Source organism: Mesoplodon mirus (genome assembly GCF_964341445.2).
Source record: "Mesoplodon mirus genome assembly, chromosome: 19".
Lineage (NCBI taxonomy): Eukaryota > Metazoa > Chordata > Mammalia > Artiodactyla > Ziphiidae > Mesoplodon > Mesoplodon mirus.
Genome location: NC_138995.1, coordinates 7,070,064 through 7,092,050, shown reverse-complemented (window position 1 = coordinate 7,092,050; position 21,987 = coordinate 7,070,064). Strand labels below are relative to the sequence as shown.

The 21,987-nt window shown below is 57.3% G+C and overlaps 1 protein-coding gene across 1 annotated transcript in view; it reads left to right on the top strand.

The window, feature by feature from the left end:
• The window catches only part of CMIP (c-Maf inducing protein), a 240,195-nt gene that overhangs the window by 207,890 nt on the left and 10,318 nt on the right, over positions 1-21,987 (top strand). The window contains exons 9-14 of the mRNA XM_082607275.1: positions 114-218; positions 6,473-6,826; positions 15,553-15,618; positions 16,931-16,957; positions 17,258-17,306; positions 19,772-19,879. Of these exons, the coding sequence (XP_082463401.1) occupies positions 114-218; positions 6,473-6,826; positions 15,553-15,618; positions 16,931-16,957; positions 17,258-17,306; positions 19,772-19,879 (709 nt within the window). The remainder of the gene's footprint in view (positions 1-113; positions 219-6,472; positions 6,827-15,552; positions 15,619-16,930; positions 16,958-17,257; positions 17,307-19,771; positions 19,880-21,987) is intronic.

Sequence of the window (21,987 nt, the reverse complement as noted above, 5' to 3'; positions counted from 1 at the left end):
CAGCAGAGGACTTGGGGTGCCCCCCATCCCCCCCAGTGTGTGTCTGAAGGGCGCCCCGGCCTCCCCCTCCTCCTTGCCGTCACCTTCTCACCTAGCCCTCTGCTCTTTTCCAGCATGCACGGCCCCACGGGACACTGCCCCCACCCCCGGGTCCTGCCCAACCTGGTGGCTGTGTGCCTGGCCGCCATCTACTCCTGCTATGAAGAGTTCATCAACAGGTCAGTTCCCACCGCCTCGGGAGGGCCTGGGTGGGACACGCTTGCCCCAAGGACGGTGACCTGTACACACCTGGCCAGGCAGGAAGGTGGAGTGGCTTCCACTGGGCCTGCCTCAGGTGTGTTTGCCAGATCCCCTGTGTTCACTGGTGCCAGGGCCCAGAACCCAGGGATGTGACTGGAAAAGCAAACACTGTGAATCAATACTGGCACTGCAAGGCCGTCGTGTTGACTTGGCTTTAGGAACAAGTGTTTTATTCTGAAGATTTCTCACCACCGGGCACATGTAACTGGAAGAAGGCATGACAGAGCCACTGTCCTGGGTCCCCCAGGGTTCGGGTGCAAGCAGCTTATGAGGGAGGTAACCCCAGGAAGCAGTGGGAGGGAGCATGGGAAGGGAGGACAGCCAGCAGACTCGATGTTCGTAAGCAGGTGACCACTGCAGGCACCTGTGCGTGTCCCAGTGGGACCTCCCGGGAGACCGTGGAATGTTCTCTCGGAGTCCCTCCCCTGAGGGATGATGGCACCGGGGTAGTTACTTACCAGCTCCCGTTCTTCCCGGATTGAGGTTGGCTCCTGGGATGCAGAGTGACGTGGATGCCATTAGTCATATAGAACTTTCTATGGTGATCTCTGGGGTCATCAGAGAAGGTATGATGTGCAGAGCACAGATGGCATCTGCTGCAGCCGCCCTGTCCAGTTGTTCAGATGGAGTACTGCACAACTCGGAAAAGACCAGAATGTGTCTAGGCACCGCTAGAGCTGGGAGCATCGCAGGAATATATTTCAGTCCGTAAAGAAAAGGCAGTGGAGCATCACTGGAAACCTGTGCAAACAGGGCAACATGAAGGTGTCATGCTGGTCATTCCCCGGTGCCTGTTCCATGCCCTACAGCATGTTATATTAAAAGCCAAAAAAAAAAGGTGGAGGCAGTAGAGAGTAAGGCATGGCCTGTACAACCATCCTCGGCATCCCTGTGTACATGGATGGTCACGTGCCTTTGGCCTCATACACTGCAGCTCTGGAGCTGATCTGCATGCATTTCAAACCCAGGCCACCCCAGGAAGTAGGAAGAGCATCAGGGGTGTCACAGACTCGCAGGCTCCTCTTCCTCCTGAAGCCTCTGCCTCATCCACCCTCCCCGGGCTCGCTCCGCGGACACCTGAGCTGGGACTTAGGTTTCGGGGCAGGAACAGGAAACAGCACCTGCCAGCGTTTTCCCTCTGTGTCTCCAAGGCTCTGCCTGGGTGCCCTAGAGCAGGGTTTCCCTGACTTGGGAGCAGGAAGCAGAATGGAATCTCTTTCCCAGTTCCCACCCTAGGAGAAGGGCAGAGATGGAAACAACCAGAATTAGGACCCGTGCAACGCAGTTCCACAAGGAGGGGACTGGGGACAGCAACAGCCAGCCTTTATTCTTCTTTCATCCTTTCAACACTTGTTCAGTGAGGGTCCCTGCTGTGCCAGGTGCTGAAGGCACAAAAGTAAACCAGCCGATGGGGCCCCTGCCCTCCCAGAGCGGATGGTGTAGCAGTGGGTGGAGGGGTGGGAACGAGAAAGTGAGCGATTTCATCAGGGCTGTGAGGAAAGAAGCCAGAGGCGTAATTAACGTGGTCCACGGCAACGAGTCTCAACCCTGGCTGCGTGTCAGAGTGAGCTGGGAAGGCTTTACAGAAGCTAAACACACATAAGCCCTGGGACCCAGCTCCTCATCCCTTTGGTATATTCATCAGAAGGCACGTACAAGAAGGTTGACAGCGGCATTATTTGTAACAGCCCCAAACTAAAATCTGCCTCAACCCCAGTGTCCTACAACAGTAGAACGGGTAAGTGGTGTGTTCACACGAAGGCACACTGCAGGACAGCAAGAATGAACAAACGAGTGCAACCAGCAAGCTGTGAGCTAATCTCACACACATAATATGGAGCCGAAGAAGCCAGGCCCGAAAGATACATAGAGTGTGAATCTCATTCCTTGAGTTTCAGTGACAGGCAAAACGAACCTCTGGTGATAGAGGCCAGAAGAGTGGCAGCCTCGGGGCAGGGAGTTAGGTGGAAAGGCGTGAGAGGAACTGCTGGGTTCTTGGAAATGTTTTCACATCTTGATCTTGGTCAGTGGTTCTCAGCTGGGGGCAGCTCTGACCCCCAGGCGATTTCTGGCAACATCCGGAGACATTCTGGGCTGCAGAAGGAGGGGTGCTGCTGGCATCCAGCGGTGGAAGTCAGGGATGCTGCTGAACACGCTGCCACGCACAGAGCAGCCCGGAATCATCTGAACTGTCTGGCCCCAAATGTCCGAAGTATCAAGAGGAGGAGCCCTGGTCTGGTGGCTGTTTATTACACAGGAGAATTTGTGATAGTCACAGAGCTCTGCACCTAAGATTTGTGGACTAGACTGGACTGACCCCCGGGGTGTGCTGGAGCCCAGGCACATTTGGAAGCACATCTCTTCCCACTTCCACAGTCAGGGGTGACACGTTGGTAGCTTGAATTCAATCATGGTGGGAGTATTTACACCAAGAAAATTGGCAAACACTACCAATCAGGGCTCCTTTTTTTCTGGAGACTTGGTTGTTAGACTTTTACCCGCATCCCACTGGTTATATCTTTAAAAAGAAGAAGAGGGCTTCCCTGGTGGCGCAGTGGTTGAGAATCTGCCTGCCAATGCAGAGGACACAGGTTCGAGCCCTGGTCTGGGAAGATCCCACATGCCGTGGAGCAGCTGGGCCCGTGAGCCACAGCTACTGAGCCTGCGCTCCGCAAGAAGAGAGGCCGCAACAGTGAGAGGCCCGCGCACCACGATGAGGAGTGGCACCCGCTCGCCACAACTAGAGAAAGCCCTTGCACAGAAATGAAGACCCAACACAGACAAATAAATTAATTAATTAAAAATTTTTAAAAAAAAAAGAAGAAGGAAAAAAAAAAGGTGCCTGGGCCTCACCCACTGCAATTCTGATTTGATTGGGATGCCCCTGGCATCGGGTTCTTTCTTTTTTTTTTAACACCTTAGGCAAGTGGAGTATGTGGCCAGAGTTGAGAACCCCTGCCCTAGGGGGAAGTGAGGAAGGGATTCTGCAGGGAGGTGATATTTAAATTGACACCTGCTGGCTGTCAGCAAGGCAAGAGGACAAGATGTTCCAGGCAGAGGGAACGGCATGTGCAAAGGCCCGGCAGTGCAGATAGAGCTGCCATTGGTTACATGTCCTTAAACACCTGCTTCAGAGTCCCCTGAAGTGTTGCTTGAAAATGCAGACTCCTGGACGCAACGTTTCCGGGCCAGGCCCAGGACTCTGCATTCTTAAACTCCACTGCAGGGAGGAAGTGAAGAAAACTGAGTGTGCCCTGAGCAGAGAGAGGGGCAGAGGCAGAAGACGAAGTTGGAGAGGAAGGCCAGGCCACGGAGAGACTTGTACCACTGAGCTTCTCCCACCTCCGCCTCCCGTGCTGAGCTGCTCCCGGGGTCATGTCAGCGGGTCTGCGGCAGGGCCTGAGCCTCTGCTTGTCTCATAGGCTCCCAGTAATGCCGCCGCTGCTGGTTGGGGACCATGCTTTGAGTGGCGGAGCTGTGCCTGCGCGTCAGTTGTGGAGGTTTTATTCTAAGGGCGTTGCAGTCGCCGATGGGTTTTTTTTTTTTTTTTCCTTTTTTTTTTTTTTTTTTTTCTCTGCGGCACGTGGGCCTCTCACTGCTGTGGCCCCTCCCATTGCGGAGCACAGGATCCGGACACGCAGGCTCAGCGGCCATGGCTCACGGGACCAGCCACTCCACGGCATGTGGGATCCTCCCAGACCGGGGCACGAACCCGCGTCCCCTGCATCGGCAGGCGGACTCTCAACCACTGCACCACCAGGGAAGCCCCGCCGATGGGTTTTAAGTAGAGAAGGGACTTGATGGGATGTCAGTTTCCAGACTCCCCTCTGGCTGCCTCTGCAGAGGCCAAGCACAACTTTGGGGATCCCAGGAGGCGGCGGTTGCTACTAGGTGCCCAGGGTGGAGGCCTGGGGAGGGCGGGGCGGGCCCTGCTGCCTGCCGCTCAGGCCTGCCCTGATTCCCTGCTCAGGACAGCCCAGCCCCCTCGGAGCCCCCAGCAGTTGGGGATCCAAGTGCTGCCCTCACCTCCCCCAGGAAATCACGCCGAGGGATGCAAGACCTTCCCTGGGCTCAGGTCCACCCCACCCCCTTGGTCAGCCCCTGGAAGACAAAACCCCGTGCCGTCTACCGGGCCCATCTGCGGCACTCTCAGTGGGTACGTGATGTACTTGTGCACAAAACAGACAACTTGACCCAGGTTAGCATAGCTCGCTGGAAAATCACCCAGTCTGAGCCAAGCAGCCTTGAAAATCCACTCCTAAATCCCAGCAAAGGCAAAGGGGATGGAACTGAGCACTGGCTAGCAAGTTAGCTCTGAGTAACTACACCGCATCCTCCACCGGACCACACACAATTTTCCATCAGGCACAGAATTCTGGGAGTTTAGCTAAAGGGTTTTGTTTTTCCCCAGCAAAGCTTAAAGTGTATTTATCAAACATCCTTGGTGGGCTCAGCTCAGGCCTGGCTCGTGGCACGTGCTGGACAAACTCAGGCCCTCTGAGCACACTGGGTGTGAGTCCTGTGCTTGAGCCAGTCCTCGTGCACAAGGAGCACGCGCATCTCTTTGGAAGCACAGGCGCCTGCGTGTGGCCCATTTAGGGAAGGACTGGACGAGCAGCTGTTTGTGATCATATCATCGTGCTCTGAGTCTCTTGGAGCCTCAGTGGGCTCAACCGTGACTGCACACACAGGGAGCCCTAACCACGACTGGTGTCTGGACTCCACCCTAGAGATTCTGACCTAATGGGACATTAGGATGTTTAGAAGTGCCTCAAGGGACACTGGTGTCCAGCCAGGGGTGGAAGGTTCTGGCCCAGGGGCAGGAAGGGTGAGAGCGGCGGGTGGAAGAAATCAGGGAAGACTTTGTGGGGGAGGAGGACCTGCATGGGATCATGCAGGATCTTGGACACGCACTCAGAGACCTGGTTTCAAATCCCAGTCCTCGGGCTTCCCTGGTGGCGCAGTGGTTGAGAGTCCGCCTGCCGATGCAGGGGACACGGGTTCGTGCCCCGGTCCGGGAAGATCCCACATGCCGCGGAGCGGCTGGGCCCGTGAGCCATGGCCTCTGAGCCTGCGCGTCCGGAGCCTGTGCTCTGCAACGGGAGAGGCCCGCGTACTGCAAAAAAAAAAAAAAAAAAAAAAAAAAATCCCAGTCTTCTCCACTTACGAGCCATGTCATCAGGGTAGCCATTTGACCTCTGCTAGCATCTTTCCTCACCTGGTAATACCTACCATTCAGAGATATCTAAGAATGTCTGTGTGGTCTGTGTGATAGCACTTAGCACCGTGGCAGCCCAGGGGCACCAACAAAGGAAGCCCGTTGCTGGAGTCACCTTTGTCCTGACGCACGCCTCCCCGTAATTTTTGGAAGCACCCAGTGAGGAGGCGCTTTACCCAGACTCAAAGCTCTGACAAGTCCTGCTGTAAAGAGGCCCAGCATTTCCCAAACACATGTGACCTCAGTGATGCCATAGCGCCCTTTCCTCAGCTAACACCCGTTAACCCCCTGCACAAGCATCGTTCCTCTAGGCGGTGAAGATGCTGCAAGGGGCGGGGTGGGGGGTTAGCCCAGAGCGGTGCGGTGCTGCAGACAGGAGGGACGTGCACACTCCAGGGGACTAGCATCTGGGGTTTGGGATCCCTCTGAAGGGTGTTCCCAGTGGAGGGCAGAAGCTGAGCTTTCTCACCCAGCAGGGATGGGGCCGCAGAGGTGGGGCCTGGGCCCTGCCCCGAGGACATTAGGGGGAGGGGGCAGTTAGACCAGAGGAAGCAACTAGAAGCAAAATCGCTAGTAGGTCTCATAGGTGTGTCCGGAAGGTGGCCAGGGAAGGCATCTTGGGGGAGGTCTTGTGTAGAGGTTAACATCACTTATTCGTTCCACAAATGTGTCGACCGCCTGCTATGTGCTGGGACTACAGCACGTGCCTCGATGACAGGCAGCCCGGTTTGGATGCCATCCCCACCTCTCCCTGTCTGCAGGCCTCGAGGGAGCCTGTCTCCTCGCTGGTGGGGAGGGATACAGTAGCACCAGCTCATCGCACCGCCGTGGGGTTCCGGGGACACTTAGCCGCGTGCAGCCTGGCGCTTGGAAGCAGCCACTAGATGGCAGCTCGCGGCCTCTGTGACCCGCCCCCAGGGCCCGCACTTACGCCCCTCTCCACCTCTCCCCCAGCCGCGACAACTCCCCCAGCCTGAAGGAGATCCGGAACGGCTGCCAGCAGCCCTGCGACCGGAAGCCCACCTTACCTCTGCGCCTCCTGCACCCCAGCCCGGACCTGGTGTCTCAGGAAGCCACGCTGTCCGAGGCGCGGCTCAAGTCGGTGGTCGTGGCCTCCAGCGAGATCCACGTGGAGGTGGAGCCCGCCAGCACTGCCAAGCCGGCGCTGACGGCCAGCGTGGGCAACGACAGCGAACCCAACCTCATCGACTGCCTCATGGTCAGCCCCGCCTGCAGCACCATGAGCATCGAGCTGGGCCCCCAGGCCGACCGCACGCTCGGCTGCTACGTGGAGATCCTCAAGCTGCTGTGAGTGTCCCCCGGCCTGCCTGGTACCCTCGGGCTGGGGAGGGGCCTTGCAGCTGGCTGGAGGCGTGCAAGGGTGGGCGTGCTGAGTGTGGGTGCACAGGATGCAGATGTAGGGTATGAGGGCACTTGTTTTGGGGTGTGTGCATGCAGGGTTGTGTGTGTACGTGTGTGCTCGAGGATCTGGACACGTGTGTAGGGTATAGGCACGAGCATGATGTCTACACCTGTGTCCATGAGTTTGAGAATGTGTGAGTGCATACGCCTGCCAGGATGTGCTTCAGCACACGGGGCCCGAGTATGTCTGTGAGTGTGTGGACACCTCTGCGTGTTGTGTAGGGTGTGGGCTCGTTCTGAATCTGTAATTGTCCTTGTGTGAGTATACATGGCTTTGGATGTATGAGGGCATAACAGCATATGGGTGATTGCCCGAGTTTCTGTGTGTCTACGTGTAGGAGTTGGATATGGGAGGGATGTGGATTTCTCTATAGGGGCAGTATGTGTGTTTCGAGCGCCTGTGAGTCTAAGTGCACAAGTGTAGGTGTGTCCGGGTGCTTGTGCTACTTCTGTGCATGAGTGGCTCTGAGTGCAACGTGTGGGTATGAGCATTTGTGCACAAGAGCTGGAGTGTGTGTGTATGTTCTCTGTGTGTGTAGATATGCCCCTGAGCCAGCGTGTGGGTGTGTTTCTGTGTCACACGACCCATGCACGCTTCGCGTGTGTGGTGTCTACTTGCCGTCAAGTTCCAGCAGCTGCCCCCATGCAGCCTCATCCGCTGGGCGGGGGAGGGAGCATGGCATCCGGATCAGGCTCCACGCACCTGGCTGGTGGGAGGAGTTTTGAGCCGGAGCCGGAGACCCGGTCTGCTCTGAGTGGTGCTTCTGAGCTGGGTGCTTTGGGCCATGCCTGCCCCTCCCCGAGCCTCAGTTGTGTGACTCTAGAATGGAGGGGGTCTTAGTCTTTGACCCCCAAAGGTCTTTCAGTTCCACCATTCACACCCCAGACCCGTCACGGACTGTGTGCGCCTGGTGCTGAGCCCCAGGCGGAGGGCCTTGCTGTCCACTCCTTTCCGCCCCGCGCTGAACTCTGCAGTTCTGTGGACCAGCTGGGCCTGGAGAACCCAGCAGATGCCTCCCCCACTTGCTCCCACCATCTCTGTCCTTCAGAACAGGACTTGGGGGCTTCCCTGGTGGCGCAGTGGTTGAGAGTCCGCCTGCCGATGCAGGGGACACAGGTTCGTGCCCCGGTCTGGGAAGATCCCACATGCCGCGGAGCAGCTAGGCCCGTGAGCCATGGCCGCTGAGCCTGCGCATCCAGAGCCTGTGCTCCACAACGGGAGAGGCCACAACAGTGAGAGGCCCGTGTACCGCAAAAAAAAAAAAAAAAAAAGAACAGGACTTGGCTCCACTTGCAGGGATGGGCATTGCCCGGCGCAGTTGGTGGTGGCACATGGGCTTTTCCAAGGGGTTGGGGGCATGACGGCATGGTCGCGTCTCACTGATGCCCGGTGCTTATCTAATGTCAGGGCACCAGAGCCCCTCGATCTGGGGGGTCCTGCCTCCTGGGGCTCGTCGGTGTTGCTGGGGTCACACTGAGTCCCTGCGTCGTTGTCGCTCATCTCTGTGGCGTTCGTTCTGCTCTCATGAACGGGGTGCTGCCCGGAGTGCGCTCGTGGTCCGGAGGGTGGAGGCTACCTGCCGGTTGCCTGGTGAGCTGGTGAATGAGAGCTGCCTAGGGGTGCCCCTGTTCGTGCTCTAAAAGCAAGGCCTGTGGTGTCTGTGGAGGTGAGCACGTGTGTGCACACACAGGCGTACACGTTACGCGGTGGCTTCTCATGCTTGGAGGTGACTCTGGATGCAGCATCCCCAAACTCTTCCTCTGCCCTTGCTTTGGCCCCGGAGAGGAGAGGGGGAGGCCTCCCGTGGTTCCGGCAGCCAAGGCCAGCTGAGGGCACGACCGCGATTAGCGATATCCCCACCCAAAGCAGATTCAAAATTCTGCTCAGAGAGCATCTCCAAGAACACATCTCAGTCTCTTTAAGGCTGGAGGAGTCCCCGCTTTCTCCCAGGGTGGCGGTCAGCCCACTGAGGGACCGGCCAGCCGCGGCCCACATCTCCTCCTCATCTGGCCGGGCCCAGCTCTCCTCCCGCAGCCCCTGACTCCGGCTGTTTTCCGCAAACACCTGGAACTCCCAGACCTTCTGCCAGTCCGGGCCCTGACTCATATTTCTCATTAAGCGCTAAGGGCTTGAGTTTCATCATGCAGTTGACACACATTTTTTTTCCTTCTTCATAAACATGCTCATGAATGAGGACTCTGTTCTTCCTGATCTGCTTCCAGACCTCCTGCCTGCCTGCATTGCTCAGCTGCCAGGTCATGGGTGGGGGTCAGGGGGCCCATCAGAGGCTGCCTGCTGGGCGCTGGGCGGTGTTCCTGACCACTGCTCAGGGCAGCACATCCCGCCCCACCCGGAGATCTCCACGAAGCAAGGTTTATACGTCCAGAAGCCTTTTTCACCTTGGGGGAGCGCAGAGCACGATTTGGGCCTGATCACTTCTTTCTCTAGCGGCTTTCCTTCTCTAACTCTGCTGCCTGCTTGAGTCACTGGCCCACTGGAGGGCCTCACATGTGTCAAATCCGCAAAACCCCAGCAGCTCAAAGTGCTCCGAAGCATGATACGTTGGAAAAAGCACAGATTCAGAGCCAGACTGCCGGGTTCAGGGCCCAGGGGTGCCAGTGTTAGCTTGTGACCTTGCGCTGGTTACCCACCCTCTCTGAGTCGAGCTGCCCCCCAGCCATTAGAGGGCATGGCTTTGGGCCCCAGCACAGAGCAGGTATCTTGCAGGCATGGACACTGGGCAGATGGGAGTTGGTACACTTTCTGACTACAACTGTGTTTCCTCTATTTTAAGGTACCGTTGGGAGTAAGACACATCATCGATTTAATAACAGCACTTTAAGAGGGGGAAAAAAACAACAAACAAACCATGAATATGGCATTCAGTGCAGACTCAGTTTGCAAGAAGCGTGCATCTGAGAATCGAGGAAATGCGGCCATAGGGCTTAGTCTGCTGTGTAACTGCAGGCAGTGTTCTTGGCTTCTCTGGGCCTCAGTTTTCTCATCTGTAAAATGGGTGTCTTCCTCAGAGGGGCTGTTGGGAGAATTTAGGACTTGGTGAGAGTGGACTGCTGTTATCAATAGGACGGCTCCCCAGATGAGAATAATGTGTAAAGAATGGAAGGACAGAGGCTCTAATGTGGAATTGAGGGGTCCTATCAGTGCATTGTGGGGGCCAAAGAAGCCATGCTTAGAGCCTGGGCCCAGCCTGGCAGACCGTGTCCACAGGAGCAGGCGGGCACCGCTCCATCCCGAGAGAGTGGACAGGGGCCCTGATTAGTTGTGTTCCCATCAGAGGGCCCTCAAATAGTTAGAGTTTAACACCTTTGGAAAGTAACGTAAACTGCAAAATGTTCCCTGGGAGACTCAAAAAAGGAAAACTATTCCCAGCACAGGTCAAGGCTGACTCTGAGATCATCGGCCTGTGAGGCCCAAGCTGGGTGGTACGGTGGAAAGAATGTGGCCTTTGGGAGCTGGACAGAGCAGGTTTGGCCTATAGTGGTTCGGATTCCAGCTCTTAACCTCCTGGGCACGTGTGTGCGGCTCACACATTTGTTTACCCACTTATTTATGCATTCTTTCATCAGACACTTACAGCACACCCAGGTGGGCCAGGCTCTATGCTAAATGCTGGGGACCCAACGCCCCCTGCTCACATTCCCTCTGAATCTGAGTAGCACCAAGTTCTAAAAGCAGCGACATTGCCCGCCCGGTGGGACGGAGCGTGGGAATCTCCTGGCACACGTGTGGCCACAGGCAAAGGGATGCCCCTCCGTCCAGGAAGAGAAAAGAGCCGCCATCATGAGGGAGAGATGGGAGATGGGCACATCCCCTGTTTTCTGATCAGCTTGAATCTGGCTACTTGTTACTTTTGCAAACACATGGATTTTAAAAGAGGCCTCGGTGGGCTGGAGGTCAGCTGGAAGACGCCTCACCCCTCGGGGCCTTTAGGGAAAATGCAGATGGACTTGGGGTTGTCCTCGTGCCCGGGAAGCATGGTAGTGACTAGAATGTAGAAGGCAGGTGCTGGGGATACCGCCCAGGACCGCCCTGCTCCGTGAAGGACTGGCTCAGCCAGATAGTGCAGCTCTGCTGAGCGGAAACACCAGGAGTTCAGTGCAGGGAACAGGGACTGTCTGGGGGCTTGGAGACCCTGACGGACAAGGAGTGGCTGGAATAGCCTCCAACAGGCGGAGAGATGGAGAAGGAGGTTGCTGGCGACCGCGTGGCCAGGATGAAGCCCGTGAGTGTGGCTGGGGAGTCTGAGGAGGCTCTGGGGTGGGGTGGACTGGAGCCCAGTCAGCATCTCTGTCCTCATGCAGGTCCTCAGGCCCCAGACACCACCGCTGCCAGCCGCTGTCTTCCCAGTGGGACTCGGGGGCGGGAGCTGGGTGCCTGGGGGCGGGGGTGGAAGGACCACCTCACCTCCTTGGTTGAATGTCAGCCAGACTGGGGTCCAATCTTCCCCGCCACCATTCAACTGATGGTATGATTTTGGACAATGAGTCCGCCTCTCTGGGCCTCGGTTTCCCAGTTGTGAAATAAGGATAGTGACGTCTGTCAGTGCGTTCTGGCTCTCAGGGCTGCCTCGAGAATTCAGTGAATTCGTGTGTGCCACGCGTTCGCCACCCCACCTGGCACCCTGCAGGCTTACGGCAAGGACAGGTACCCCCATTCCCACGGTCAGCATCTCCGTGCTCGGGCTTCTGGCGAGGGTTTTAGATGAGGTCTGCAGAGCAGCAGAAATACACATATGTGTGTGTATTTATAGTGTATGTATGCGTATAGATGGACTGGTCAGTTTGGAAAATTTCAGATGCAGATTCCTGGGGCTTGTGGCCACTCTGTAGAACCCAGACACTCCCTGGAGCATTTGAGGCCAGTGGATCTGCCTACAGCCCTGGAAGGTCCCTGGTGGGATGACGAGGCAGAGAAGGGGGATTTGCCCGGATCCCCAGCTTCAGAGATAAAGGCCACTCAGTTCTCACCTTGGATTTTAATCCCTGGGCCAGCTAGTTGCCTTTTGAGGGAGCAGATACTTGTGCGTGTGATGGCAGCAGCCAAGCAGAATGAGCTGTGTCCCTGACACGCCCTTCTGGAGCCCTGGGCTGCGTTAGGTGCCTCGCTCCTGGTCTTCTAGAAAGGCCATGGACCTCCCCTTGGTCTCCCAGGCCTCGCTGTGCCCTAGCTCACCCCCAGGGGCCCCTTTGAGGACCCCACCAGCACCCCACCCCAGGGAGCCACACACGGCATTCTCCAGGCTGTGGCCGTGACAGAGCCAGGATTCAGGGCGGGCGCTGCGAGCACACAGCCGTCAGGGCCAGGCCGGCGGCCGGTCCCAGACCCGTGTGCTGGGGCTTCGGCTTCTCAGAGGCTCGCTTGGCCCCCGTGCCCTCGGGCTGGTGTGTTCTCCCCACGCCATGCAGAAGATTCCGTGAAATCGGGGAAATGGTCTGCTTGGAGGAAGCACCTTGTCCACGGGACAGCTCAGAGCTTTGGTTTAACAGCACCTGTCAAGCTGGGTTACAGTTCTACCAAGTGTGCATTGTCTCTGCCGGGCCAAGGCGGCCGCCCCAAATCCTCGGAACCACTCTGCCCTCATTTCCCACGTCCACCCCTCACCGGCCCAGCTTGTCTCTGGTGTCACCTACGCACTCCCCGCCCCCCCCCCCCACCAAGCAAGAGAAAGGAAGTCCTCAGCCATGTAGGCTCTAAACCGCTCGTGGAGAGCAGCCCGAGGCCAGAGGGCTGGATTTCCTGCTCACGGAGCCTCGTTCAAGTCCAGCTTCTCCCCTCATGAGCTCTGTGATCTTCAGCAGGTGTCCTGACCTCTCTGGGCCTCCATTTCTCATCTGTAAATGGGGCTTATAGGATTAAATGTGTGCTGCTTGACACCTGAGGCCTGTCAGAGGCCCTCAGGATGCTTAAGGCACCTGGTTCACTCTCGCCTTCCTCCCTGAGCCCAGGAAGGCCTGGCTATCCTGTCCCTCCTGCAGGTGGGCTCAGGCCTCTCACAGCCCGGCCTGCAGCTCTCCCTTCCACCCCAGGTCAGCCTGGCCTGCCAGCCATGAGGCCAGCCCTACTCTCAGGATGCTCCTGGCAGGCGCTCTGCTGGCCACGGGGATCCCACGCCCATCCCTTGGGCCTGGCCAGGCCCCGGGCTCCTAGCTTCCCAGTCTCGGCCCAACACACCCACCATGTACGCTAAAATGGTCAGACCGGACATTTGGAGCAACTGCAAACTTGGAGCTGGGCAGGGCCCAGGCCAGGAAGGAAGTCCGTCTGCCTCTGCCTCGTCCTTCACCCCTGCATCCTCCCCCTGGTCCTGCGTGAGCTGCCATGACAGAGCCTTGAGGAGGCCGAGCTCCAGGCTGGGGAGACGCTTTCACCTAGACCCCTGCCCCAGCCTCCCACTGAGCTTAGCACCTGGACCCAGTGACACATGCTGTTCATTGATCATGTCCCTTTCCTCTGGAGTGAGCCACGGTCTGGGCTGTGTCTGTCTGGGAGCCCAGCAGGTGCCTACACACCAGGCACGGCCACAGCTCCTCTGACACCCACTCTGATTATGGGTGATTTAAACACTCTGTAGCGATTCCTGTATTTAATGGCATTTCTACATTGAACATATTTTTTTAAAGCAAAAGAAAAATGCGTACGCGCCCTTTTTGAGAAAGGGAACAGGGCCTGCCTCTGCAGGTGGAGACAGGGGCCACGAGATGTGTTGTTCGGTGGGTAGGAGCACAGACACGGGAGCCAGGCTCCTGGGGTCAAACCCCAGCTCTTACCGACTGTGTGACCTTGGGCCAGTGCCTATCTTCACCGAGACTCAGTTTTCTTGGCTGTAGAATGGGGATGGCAGGCGCATCCAGCTTACCAGGTCTCTGGGAGGAACACAGGGGCTGATCCATGTATGTGCCTGGAAGAGCCCCTGGCTCGAGACAGGTGCTGTCTACACTGTTTGCTCCTATTACTTTTAGATTTTTCTGGAAACCATAAGTCAGTCAGTGACAGGTAGGAGAGAAAGAGGGAAGGGGTTTAGAGGGAAGACAAGCCAGCTGCAAAAATCAATGACCGCAGGTATGAGGTTGAAAGGGGTCTGTCTCCACGTCCTGAATCGGGCTCCCTGTGCGCATCTGCCCATGGGCAGCGTAAAGCACACACCCAGCCCCAGGCCCTGGAGTCTGAGGACCTGGCTGTGAACCCTTGCTCTGAGCGTCCTAGCTGCTTGACTCAGGAGGCACGAGGGCCCTTGCTTTCTCACCTGTAGGGCAGGTGTGACACTCTTGTCCTCAAGTGCCTGTTCTGAGGACTAAGTGAGCCAGGCTGTGCCCACTGCCCGGCCTGGTAAGTGCTTAGTAACCCTCAGCAGGTACCACTGTCAGAACTTATCTCAGGCCAGCAGGCTTTTCTGGGAATTCTTTTCTGTGTGTCCGGCGTTTGCATCTTTCCTCGGAACACTCGAGGGTGTGAGCTGGATTCTGAAGGCTGCCGCTTTATCATCACTTTATTTGAAGGAAGGAGGGGTGGGAACAGTTCCTACGCTGGGGTTATCTAAGCTGTGCATTGTTGGTGAGGGTGAATTATTTGTTCTGGGGGGTGAGAAGATCTTCCTCTTTTTTGGAATAAAGTATAGAGAGACATACAGCATATTAACAGATAGAGTGTACTTAGAGACCGATTAAGGAAAAGGTTGAAAAAGCTCCTTGGGGCGGCGGGGGGCAGAGGGGTCCAACTGAATGAAAAGAAGGTTGAAAAACAATGCATTCTGGGACTTCCCTGGTGGTCCAGTGGTTAGGACTCCATGCTTCCACCGCAGCGGGCACAGGTTCGATCCCTGGCTGGCAAACTAAGGTTGCACAAGCCGCACGGCAGTGCCAACAAAACAAAACAAAAAACAGCGAATTCTGTACATCAGGGAGCCCCGGGCCCATAGGACCACAAATTAGGTCTGGGGTCCGGGGCCATCCTCTGCTTAGGCCAGGTTCCAGCACAGACCAAGGGGCTTAAACAACAGAAATGTATTTTCTCACAGTTCCGGAGGCTGGAACTGTGGAATCAAGGTGTGGGTAGTGTTGGTTTTGTCTGAGGCCTCTCTGCTTGGCTTATAGGTGGTCATCCCCGTGTGTGTGTCTGTGTCCTAATCTCCACTTACGAGGACACCAGTCAGGTTGGATTAGGACCCACCCTAATGACCTCGTTTCAGTCACCTCTTCCTGGGCTCAGGTCCTGGGGTTAGGACTTCAACGTATGAATCTGAGGGGGCCACGTTTCAGCTCATGACAGCCCTCCGTGCTCTGGAAGATAGAAGGAACAAGGGTCTGGGAACCTGGGTGTGGTGGCGAGGAGGAGGAATCCGGGGAGCTGGGCGACTAGCCCCTTCGGTGGCCACAGGGAAATCTCCGGAGAGGCTTATCAGGCCTCGCGGCCACGCTGCAGACACCAGCTGCTTGTCCCTCGGAGCCCCTGGGAGCCGAGGTGACCAGAGCAGAGTCGGTGCCACGTGATCTCTGCCAGACTCTCGCCCCGTCTTTGACCCTGTGTGATAACACACCATTAATAACCTCCCCTCGTCTAGACCAGCCCTGACCGTTGTCCCCTCTCGTTCCAGGTCGGACTATGATGACTGGAGACCGTCTCTGGCCAGCTTGCTTCAGCCCATTCCATTCCCCAAAGAGTAAGTCCCACACACGTCCCCAGCACCCTCCGGCCTGAAAGGACAACCTCCGTCGGCCACCCCGGCCTTAGCAGGGGGACCGATCAGGTCACGGGACGCACCGGGGGACACCACAGACGACAGCGGGAGATGGAGATGGAGGTGTTGGTCCTCAGCTGTGGGACCCCGAGGAGGCTCACCCCCACCCCCAAAAATGGGGAAATCACCTGCTTGCATGGCTAGATGGCTTCACTGAGCTAAGAGTACAAAGCCCTCTGCACCAGCCCCCATGCGGTCACGTCAGGGGTGTTTATTGTGCGTCAGATGGGCGTAGGAAAACCTGCCTCTCCCGTCTCCGAGGGCCAGAGTAAAAATCCAAACATAACGCGTGTGGAATGGCTTTATGTGCTGCGCAGCCATATGCTGAAAGCTCCCTTAGTACCCCCATTACAATGATTAGCTCATGCCCCACAGTGAGCTGGGCCAGGAACGGACCCTTCCGTCTCTCTGGCCCTCATCCCAGTATCGAATTTATCACGGGAAAATAGGGAGAAAACTCTCTGGTGGATAATGGCCTGAGGAGAAGGCTTTGTCTAAATCACCAGGCCCTAAAATGCCTGCAGGCCTGTTTTGATAGCTGTGAAGAAGCCAGGCCCCAGGAGGCAGCCCCGGGCTGCCTCCAGAGCAGACTAAGGAGCCCTGTGTTTACGAAATGCGGCTCTCCAAGGGGGCATTACACTCAGTAATTACCCCATTTGCCGGGCCGGCTGTTCCCTGGAGCCCCCAGGATTTGAGACTGGAGAAATCCGACTCCTGAGGGCAGTGGCGTCATTGGCTGCAGTCGCTGTTCCCACAGCTGCGGGGATACACCTGATGGTGGGCCCGTGAGGCGACTGGACCTGAGAAGGGTCCCCTGTTGCCGCTCGGATGAGTGGTGGTCATGAGCACGGCCGTGCCTTAGTGGTGGAACAATTCACAAGCACACCTGGGTCCCTGGCACCCACATGCAGACGTGCTCACGTGCCCCACCCAGAGCGCCACTTCTGCGTACTCTGGAGCCTGGTGCTCATGACCAGGCCCTACCATCATCCCCATTTTACATTAGAATTACCCTCCTTTTAGAGTAAGCAGGGGCCTGGGCAGCTCAGCCCGTTCCCGTTCCTCTGATCCATGTCATGTCGAGTGGGGACACGATGTCGGTGTTTCATGCTCAACTTCCTCTTCATTCCTGGAATCGGGCAGAAAGCCTGCCGCCCCCAGAGGAAAGACCCTGGGTCACTGAGCTGTTGCGAACGCCCTGCTCACTGCGGTTTTCCCTTTGTTTCTGTTGCAGAGCCCTCGCACACGAGAAGTTCACCAAGTGAGTATTTGGGCAGCGCCCTTGTTACCTTCCTCCCGGACGAGTGTCCTCTGTCGTGCGGGCGTCCCCCAGCAGCCAGCCCTCCTTCCGGCCCGTCCTCATCACGTGCCTTCTGGGAGGCAAGGATGGCTCCTCCCAGAAGCTCTCCCGAGACGCGTGTCCAGGCCCGTCGAGGCGTCTCCTGACCCCGCCAGCTCAGCCGGTGCCCCGGCCCTCCCCAGCTCTGTCCTCAGCCCCCCATCCTGGCCCACCCGAGCCAGGACCCTGGGCATGACTCTGCCCCTACGCCGTCTCTTTCAGGGAACTGAAGTACGTGATTCAGAGGTTCGCCGAAGACCCGCGACAAGAGGTGAGGCCTCCCTCTCCCTCGCGGGCACACGGTCCAGGCTGCAGCAGGGCGCATGTGGCTCTGTCAGGGCGCCCTTGTCCCCCGCGGGCATCCATAACAGTTTACAAAGGCTCCTTTGCCTTGTGCGTAAACACAGCCCCCAACCCAAGTGTCCAAGCCTGGCCCGTGATGTCAGTGTTTTCCTGTAAATGGAGGCTCCCCAGAGGTGTTTCCCACCGGCTGTTTCTCCTTAGGGCACGGGCCATGATTTAGGGCCAGGCTGGCACCGGGCTTCCTAACCAGCTCTGAGATACGGCTCATCCTCTCTGGTCCTGCCGTTCTGAGTATCAGCGGGCCAGGGAAGATGTCTGAGCTGGGATCTGAGCCGGGTTTTATTTCCCGGGCATGGTGGCCTAGGGCCTCCCCGAGGGGCCGCTCTGCCCCTGCAACAGCTGGGCTTCAGGGAGAGGGCAGCAGCCTTCCCTCCCAGAGCCGCTGTGTGTGAACAGGGACTCAGAGCGGGCTGGGCACCCCCCCGCCCAACGCCGTTCTCCATTGCATCACTGTAATGGCAACAGCAGCCTTCACGGGGCGCTCTCGCTGTGTCAGGCACGTGCGATGTCTCATTTAATCCTCACAACAACCCTGTGACTAGGTGCTACCATCATCCCCATTTTACATTGGAATTACTCTCCTTTTACAGTTGAGAAAACTGGGGTTACATGCCCAAGATCACACAACTGGTACATTGGCCAAGGCCCAATCCTCACCCAGGGATGGTTAGGCTCCAGAAGGGGCCAGCCCTGCAGCGTGCACAGTGGGCCAGGCGGGGCTGCCCTGAGGCGCTCAGGCCCCTTCTCTGTGCACACGGAGTCTGGGGCATGAGGGGTCTGGTTCCCAGGCAGGGACAGAGGTGGACACGTGCACCCCTGGCAGAGCCGGAGGATGAGGGAGGGAGTTATGCTCGGTGGAGCCAGAGTATATTCTAAAGAGGCCACACTATAAAGCCTGGTTCGAGAAGGATCTAGAAGGATCTAGTTCTAAAACACCATGATTCTACACCTGGCTCCAAAAGCGATCCTCAGGCAGAAGCCGTAGACAGGGAGCTTTTAAACGTCTGGGCACCAGCGATGGTCTCCATTCTTCTTAAACCTGAGCCATCCCTCGCCGTGCGTGAAGGCAGAGTCTCAGAATTCCCCTGGAAAGTGAGGCTTCATTTCAGACACCGACTTTGAAGTTGATGAATAAAAGTGGTACCAGCTGCATCCCAGAGCGGAGCGGCAGTGCCAAGTGCCAGGAGGGAAACTTCCCAGCCCGGGTAACACCCGGGAGGCTGCTGAGGACACGGCCCCCCAGCAGGCCCCTCTTGCCAGCCTTGCCTCCCGCTTCCGCCCGCCTCCTGCTCTGATTTCCTCTCCTGCTTCTCTGCCCCTCTCCCCTCTCCTCCTCACTCCTCTCCCCTCCCACCTTCTCCCTCCCAGATGGAGCCATAGTTGTTTTCTTATAGATTCTCTGCTGTATCTGTTGAACAGAGTTTCATACTCTGGCTTCCTTGTTTCTTGAAGTAGCTAAGTTAGCGTCCGATAGTCTTCCAACTCGGAGGGAAAGGTCAAAGCCCCGCCGCCCCTGCTTTCTGTTTACTTGTGTGTGGGTTGTGATCAACTGAATATCTGTGAGGAAGTGACTCTTGGCAGGAGCTCGTCCTTCACTCTCTGCAATTACAGCGGGGCCGGGGTGGATGTGGAATTCCTCCCACATGTGTACACGTGTTTGCACACACGCACACACGCCACCCACACACAGACGCATGGAGCCCTGGGGAGGAAGCTGAGAGCCACAGAGAGAGAGCTGTGCTTCGGGCAGCACTGAAATTGCCCCCCACTCTGGACAGAGACCCTTTCTCCTAAGGAGAGGATGTCAGGGTCCCAGAGAGAGAGAGAGAGAGATCGGCGGGACAGAGGCAAAGCCGGGGGACAGCGCCCATGAGGGTGACGTAGGGAAGCAGGCAGACCCCCAGAGGTGGAGGAGCAGACGCCCCAAAAGTGAGGGAGTGAGGCAGAGGTTCAGAGAGAAAGGAGAGCAGAGAGAGAGGAACTGGGGACACAGGGGGACAGAGACCCAGACAGAGAAAGGAGAAAACAATGCCCCCATCAAAGGCGCAGGAGAGCGCGGCACAGAGGTCCCTTTGCGCCTCTCCACCCCAGCTTGGCCACAGACTTGCTTTATTCAGGGCAACTAAACAAGCCAGGGCCCGGCCCTCCATCCCGAGGAGCTGGAGTTCCCCTGTTCATGGATATCAGAGTTTTTCCCAAAAGGCCTTCCATGGAATTTAGTAGAAGGCTGGGGGCGGGTCTGGACTAAACTAAGTTAAACCAGTTCCTTAACTGTGGGACTTGTCTGGGCCTTTGCCGTTTGCGTGTGTGGATCGTGGGCCACCGTCATCATGGATCTGCAGGGGCTGACCAAGCGCTCTTCCCCTGTGGCAGGTCCACTCGTGCCTGCTGAGCGTGCGAGCCGGCAAGGACGGCTGGTTTCAGCTCTACAGCCCCGGAGGGGTGGCCTGCGACGATGACGGGGAGCTGTTCGCCAGCATGGTACGTGAGGGCCGGGGTTGGGAGTGACCGGAGCCACGGGCGGGCACATTGGCTTCCCCTCCCCTGACCAGTGAGAGAGCCGCCCCGAGCCCGCTGGGACCAGCCCTGGAATTTCTAGGCTGAAAGGATGCTGGTGATGAAGATGGTGATGGTGACGCCGGCCACAAGTGTCACTTCCTCATCTCTTACCTGAGCAGGCCCCGAGCCAAAGGCTCCCCCAGCAGCGTGAGGAGGGACACTTCCTATTACCCCATCTTCCAGACGTTACAGGTGTTAACTGCCCAAGCTCACCGGGTTCACTGTAGCGCGTTGCTTTGTTCAAGGGACTGAGCGCGTAATGGGCACAGGTATCCTAGAAGGCACTGCAGATCCATCCGCCAGCTCGTCTGATCCTTGCCCTGATACCCCAAGGTCAGGATGACCGGCCCACCTTGGAGATGAGGCATCTGAGATCACCAGACCAATAACCGCATCCTTGGTGATTCCAGCTACTTTCCTTGTGCACTGTGACCAACACCTCACATGCACGACCTTTCTTAATCTTCACGGCAGCCCTATCCCTTAACTACCTCTGTGGAAACAGGCACAGAAAGGTGCAGTGGCTTGCCTGAGGTCACACAGGCCTCCGGCCTCCAAGTTCCTCCCTCGGCCAGGCCCACGCTGTCCAGAGCCGGCCCTTCTTCCAGTAGCAAAGAGTGTCCATCTTGTGAAAGGAGGCACAGATGCCCCTTCCCCAGAGCAGATGCTCCTCTAGGCGGCCAGCAACCTCACCTAGCCCGCTTGCTGACAAAACCACTCCGTTCCACAGTCACTCATGTTCCAGAGCTTGAGAAAGGCGCAAGCCTAGGCCAGCCGTGGCTAAGGTTGCAACCCTGCTACACGCTAGCCTGATGACCTCGGATCAGTAACTTGCCTCTCAGGGCTTCGGTTTCCTCGTCTGTGAAACGGGGAGCGTAGTCCTGGCGTCTCGGGATTACCATGGTGATTGCCTGTGATAATATATGCAAGGCACCGGGCCAGGGCCTAGCGCACAGTGAGTGCGCAGAAGTGACGGGTGTGGTTATTCTCATCCCTACTGGGTAGCCGGTTCAGTGGGGTGAGCAGCTCATAACGCTCTCCGCAGTGAACTTGGCAGTGTTTGCTCAGTGACGACAGACCCCAGCACTGCCTCTGGATCCTCTCTGGAAAGGGGCTTATTTTTAGGTTCCTTTCCTTACGCACTTGCTCTCCACTCCTCGCCTGCTGCCTGACGTGTCCCCTTTGAGTGCCCTGTGTGTCCTGGAAATGCTGGCCTTGCCTTCCTGCACCACCTCTCACAGGCTTCTCTGCTCTGATGTCACAGCTTCACCATGGCAACGCCCCGTGGTTCCCCCCCCCTCCCGCCCCTTGGTGCGGGGACTGTGAGAGAGAGAAGTCAGGGAGCTGGCAGCTCCCCAGCCTGAGAGATTGCATTTGTATGCCAGAGTTGTTGGTGATGGAGCAGAAAAGAATATACGTGGGGAAGGAAGCAGGCAGCCCCTGGATGGTGATGCGTCGTTTCCATGGAGACACATGGCACGGATGAGGTCCCCTTGACTAGGCTGCCGTTTCCAACCGCAGAAGGGCATTGGCTCTAATGTGAAGTCGGGGGAGAGCACACCAGGTGTTTGGGCCTCCCAGCTGTTGGTTGGGGACCCTTGCCCTTGGGCACCCATCTCCAGATGCACCAGAAAGAAACACACTTTTCTTAATGGCCGCCCTGCAGATAACCCAAGATGGAGCAGAATTTGCCAACTCTTGGGTTTCTGGGGCAGGCGACCACTCAGAATACCTTTGGGACTCACAGGGGGCTTGGGAAGGGGAGACAGGGCTCCCCGTACTGTTCCCTGCCCTGCGTGTGAAGGGTGGGCCTGTGCACCCTGAGCAGGGGCTGCCGAGACGTTTCCACCAGGTTTGACAGTGCCAAGACCCAGAGGGCCAGATGTCAGCAGAGTCCCGAGGGGGACGGGAGAGGGGGCTTTTGTGTGTGTGTACGGAGCGGAGGTAAAACATATATAGCATAAAGCTTGCCACCTTAACCATTTTAAAAACTATTTTTATTGAAGTATAGTTGATTTACACTGTTGTGT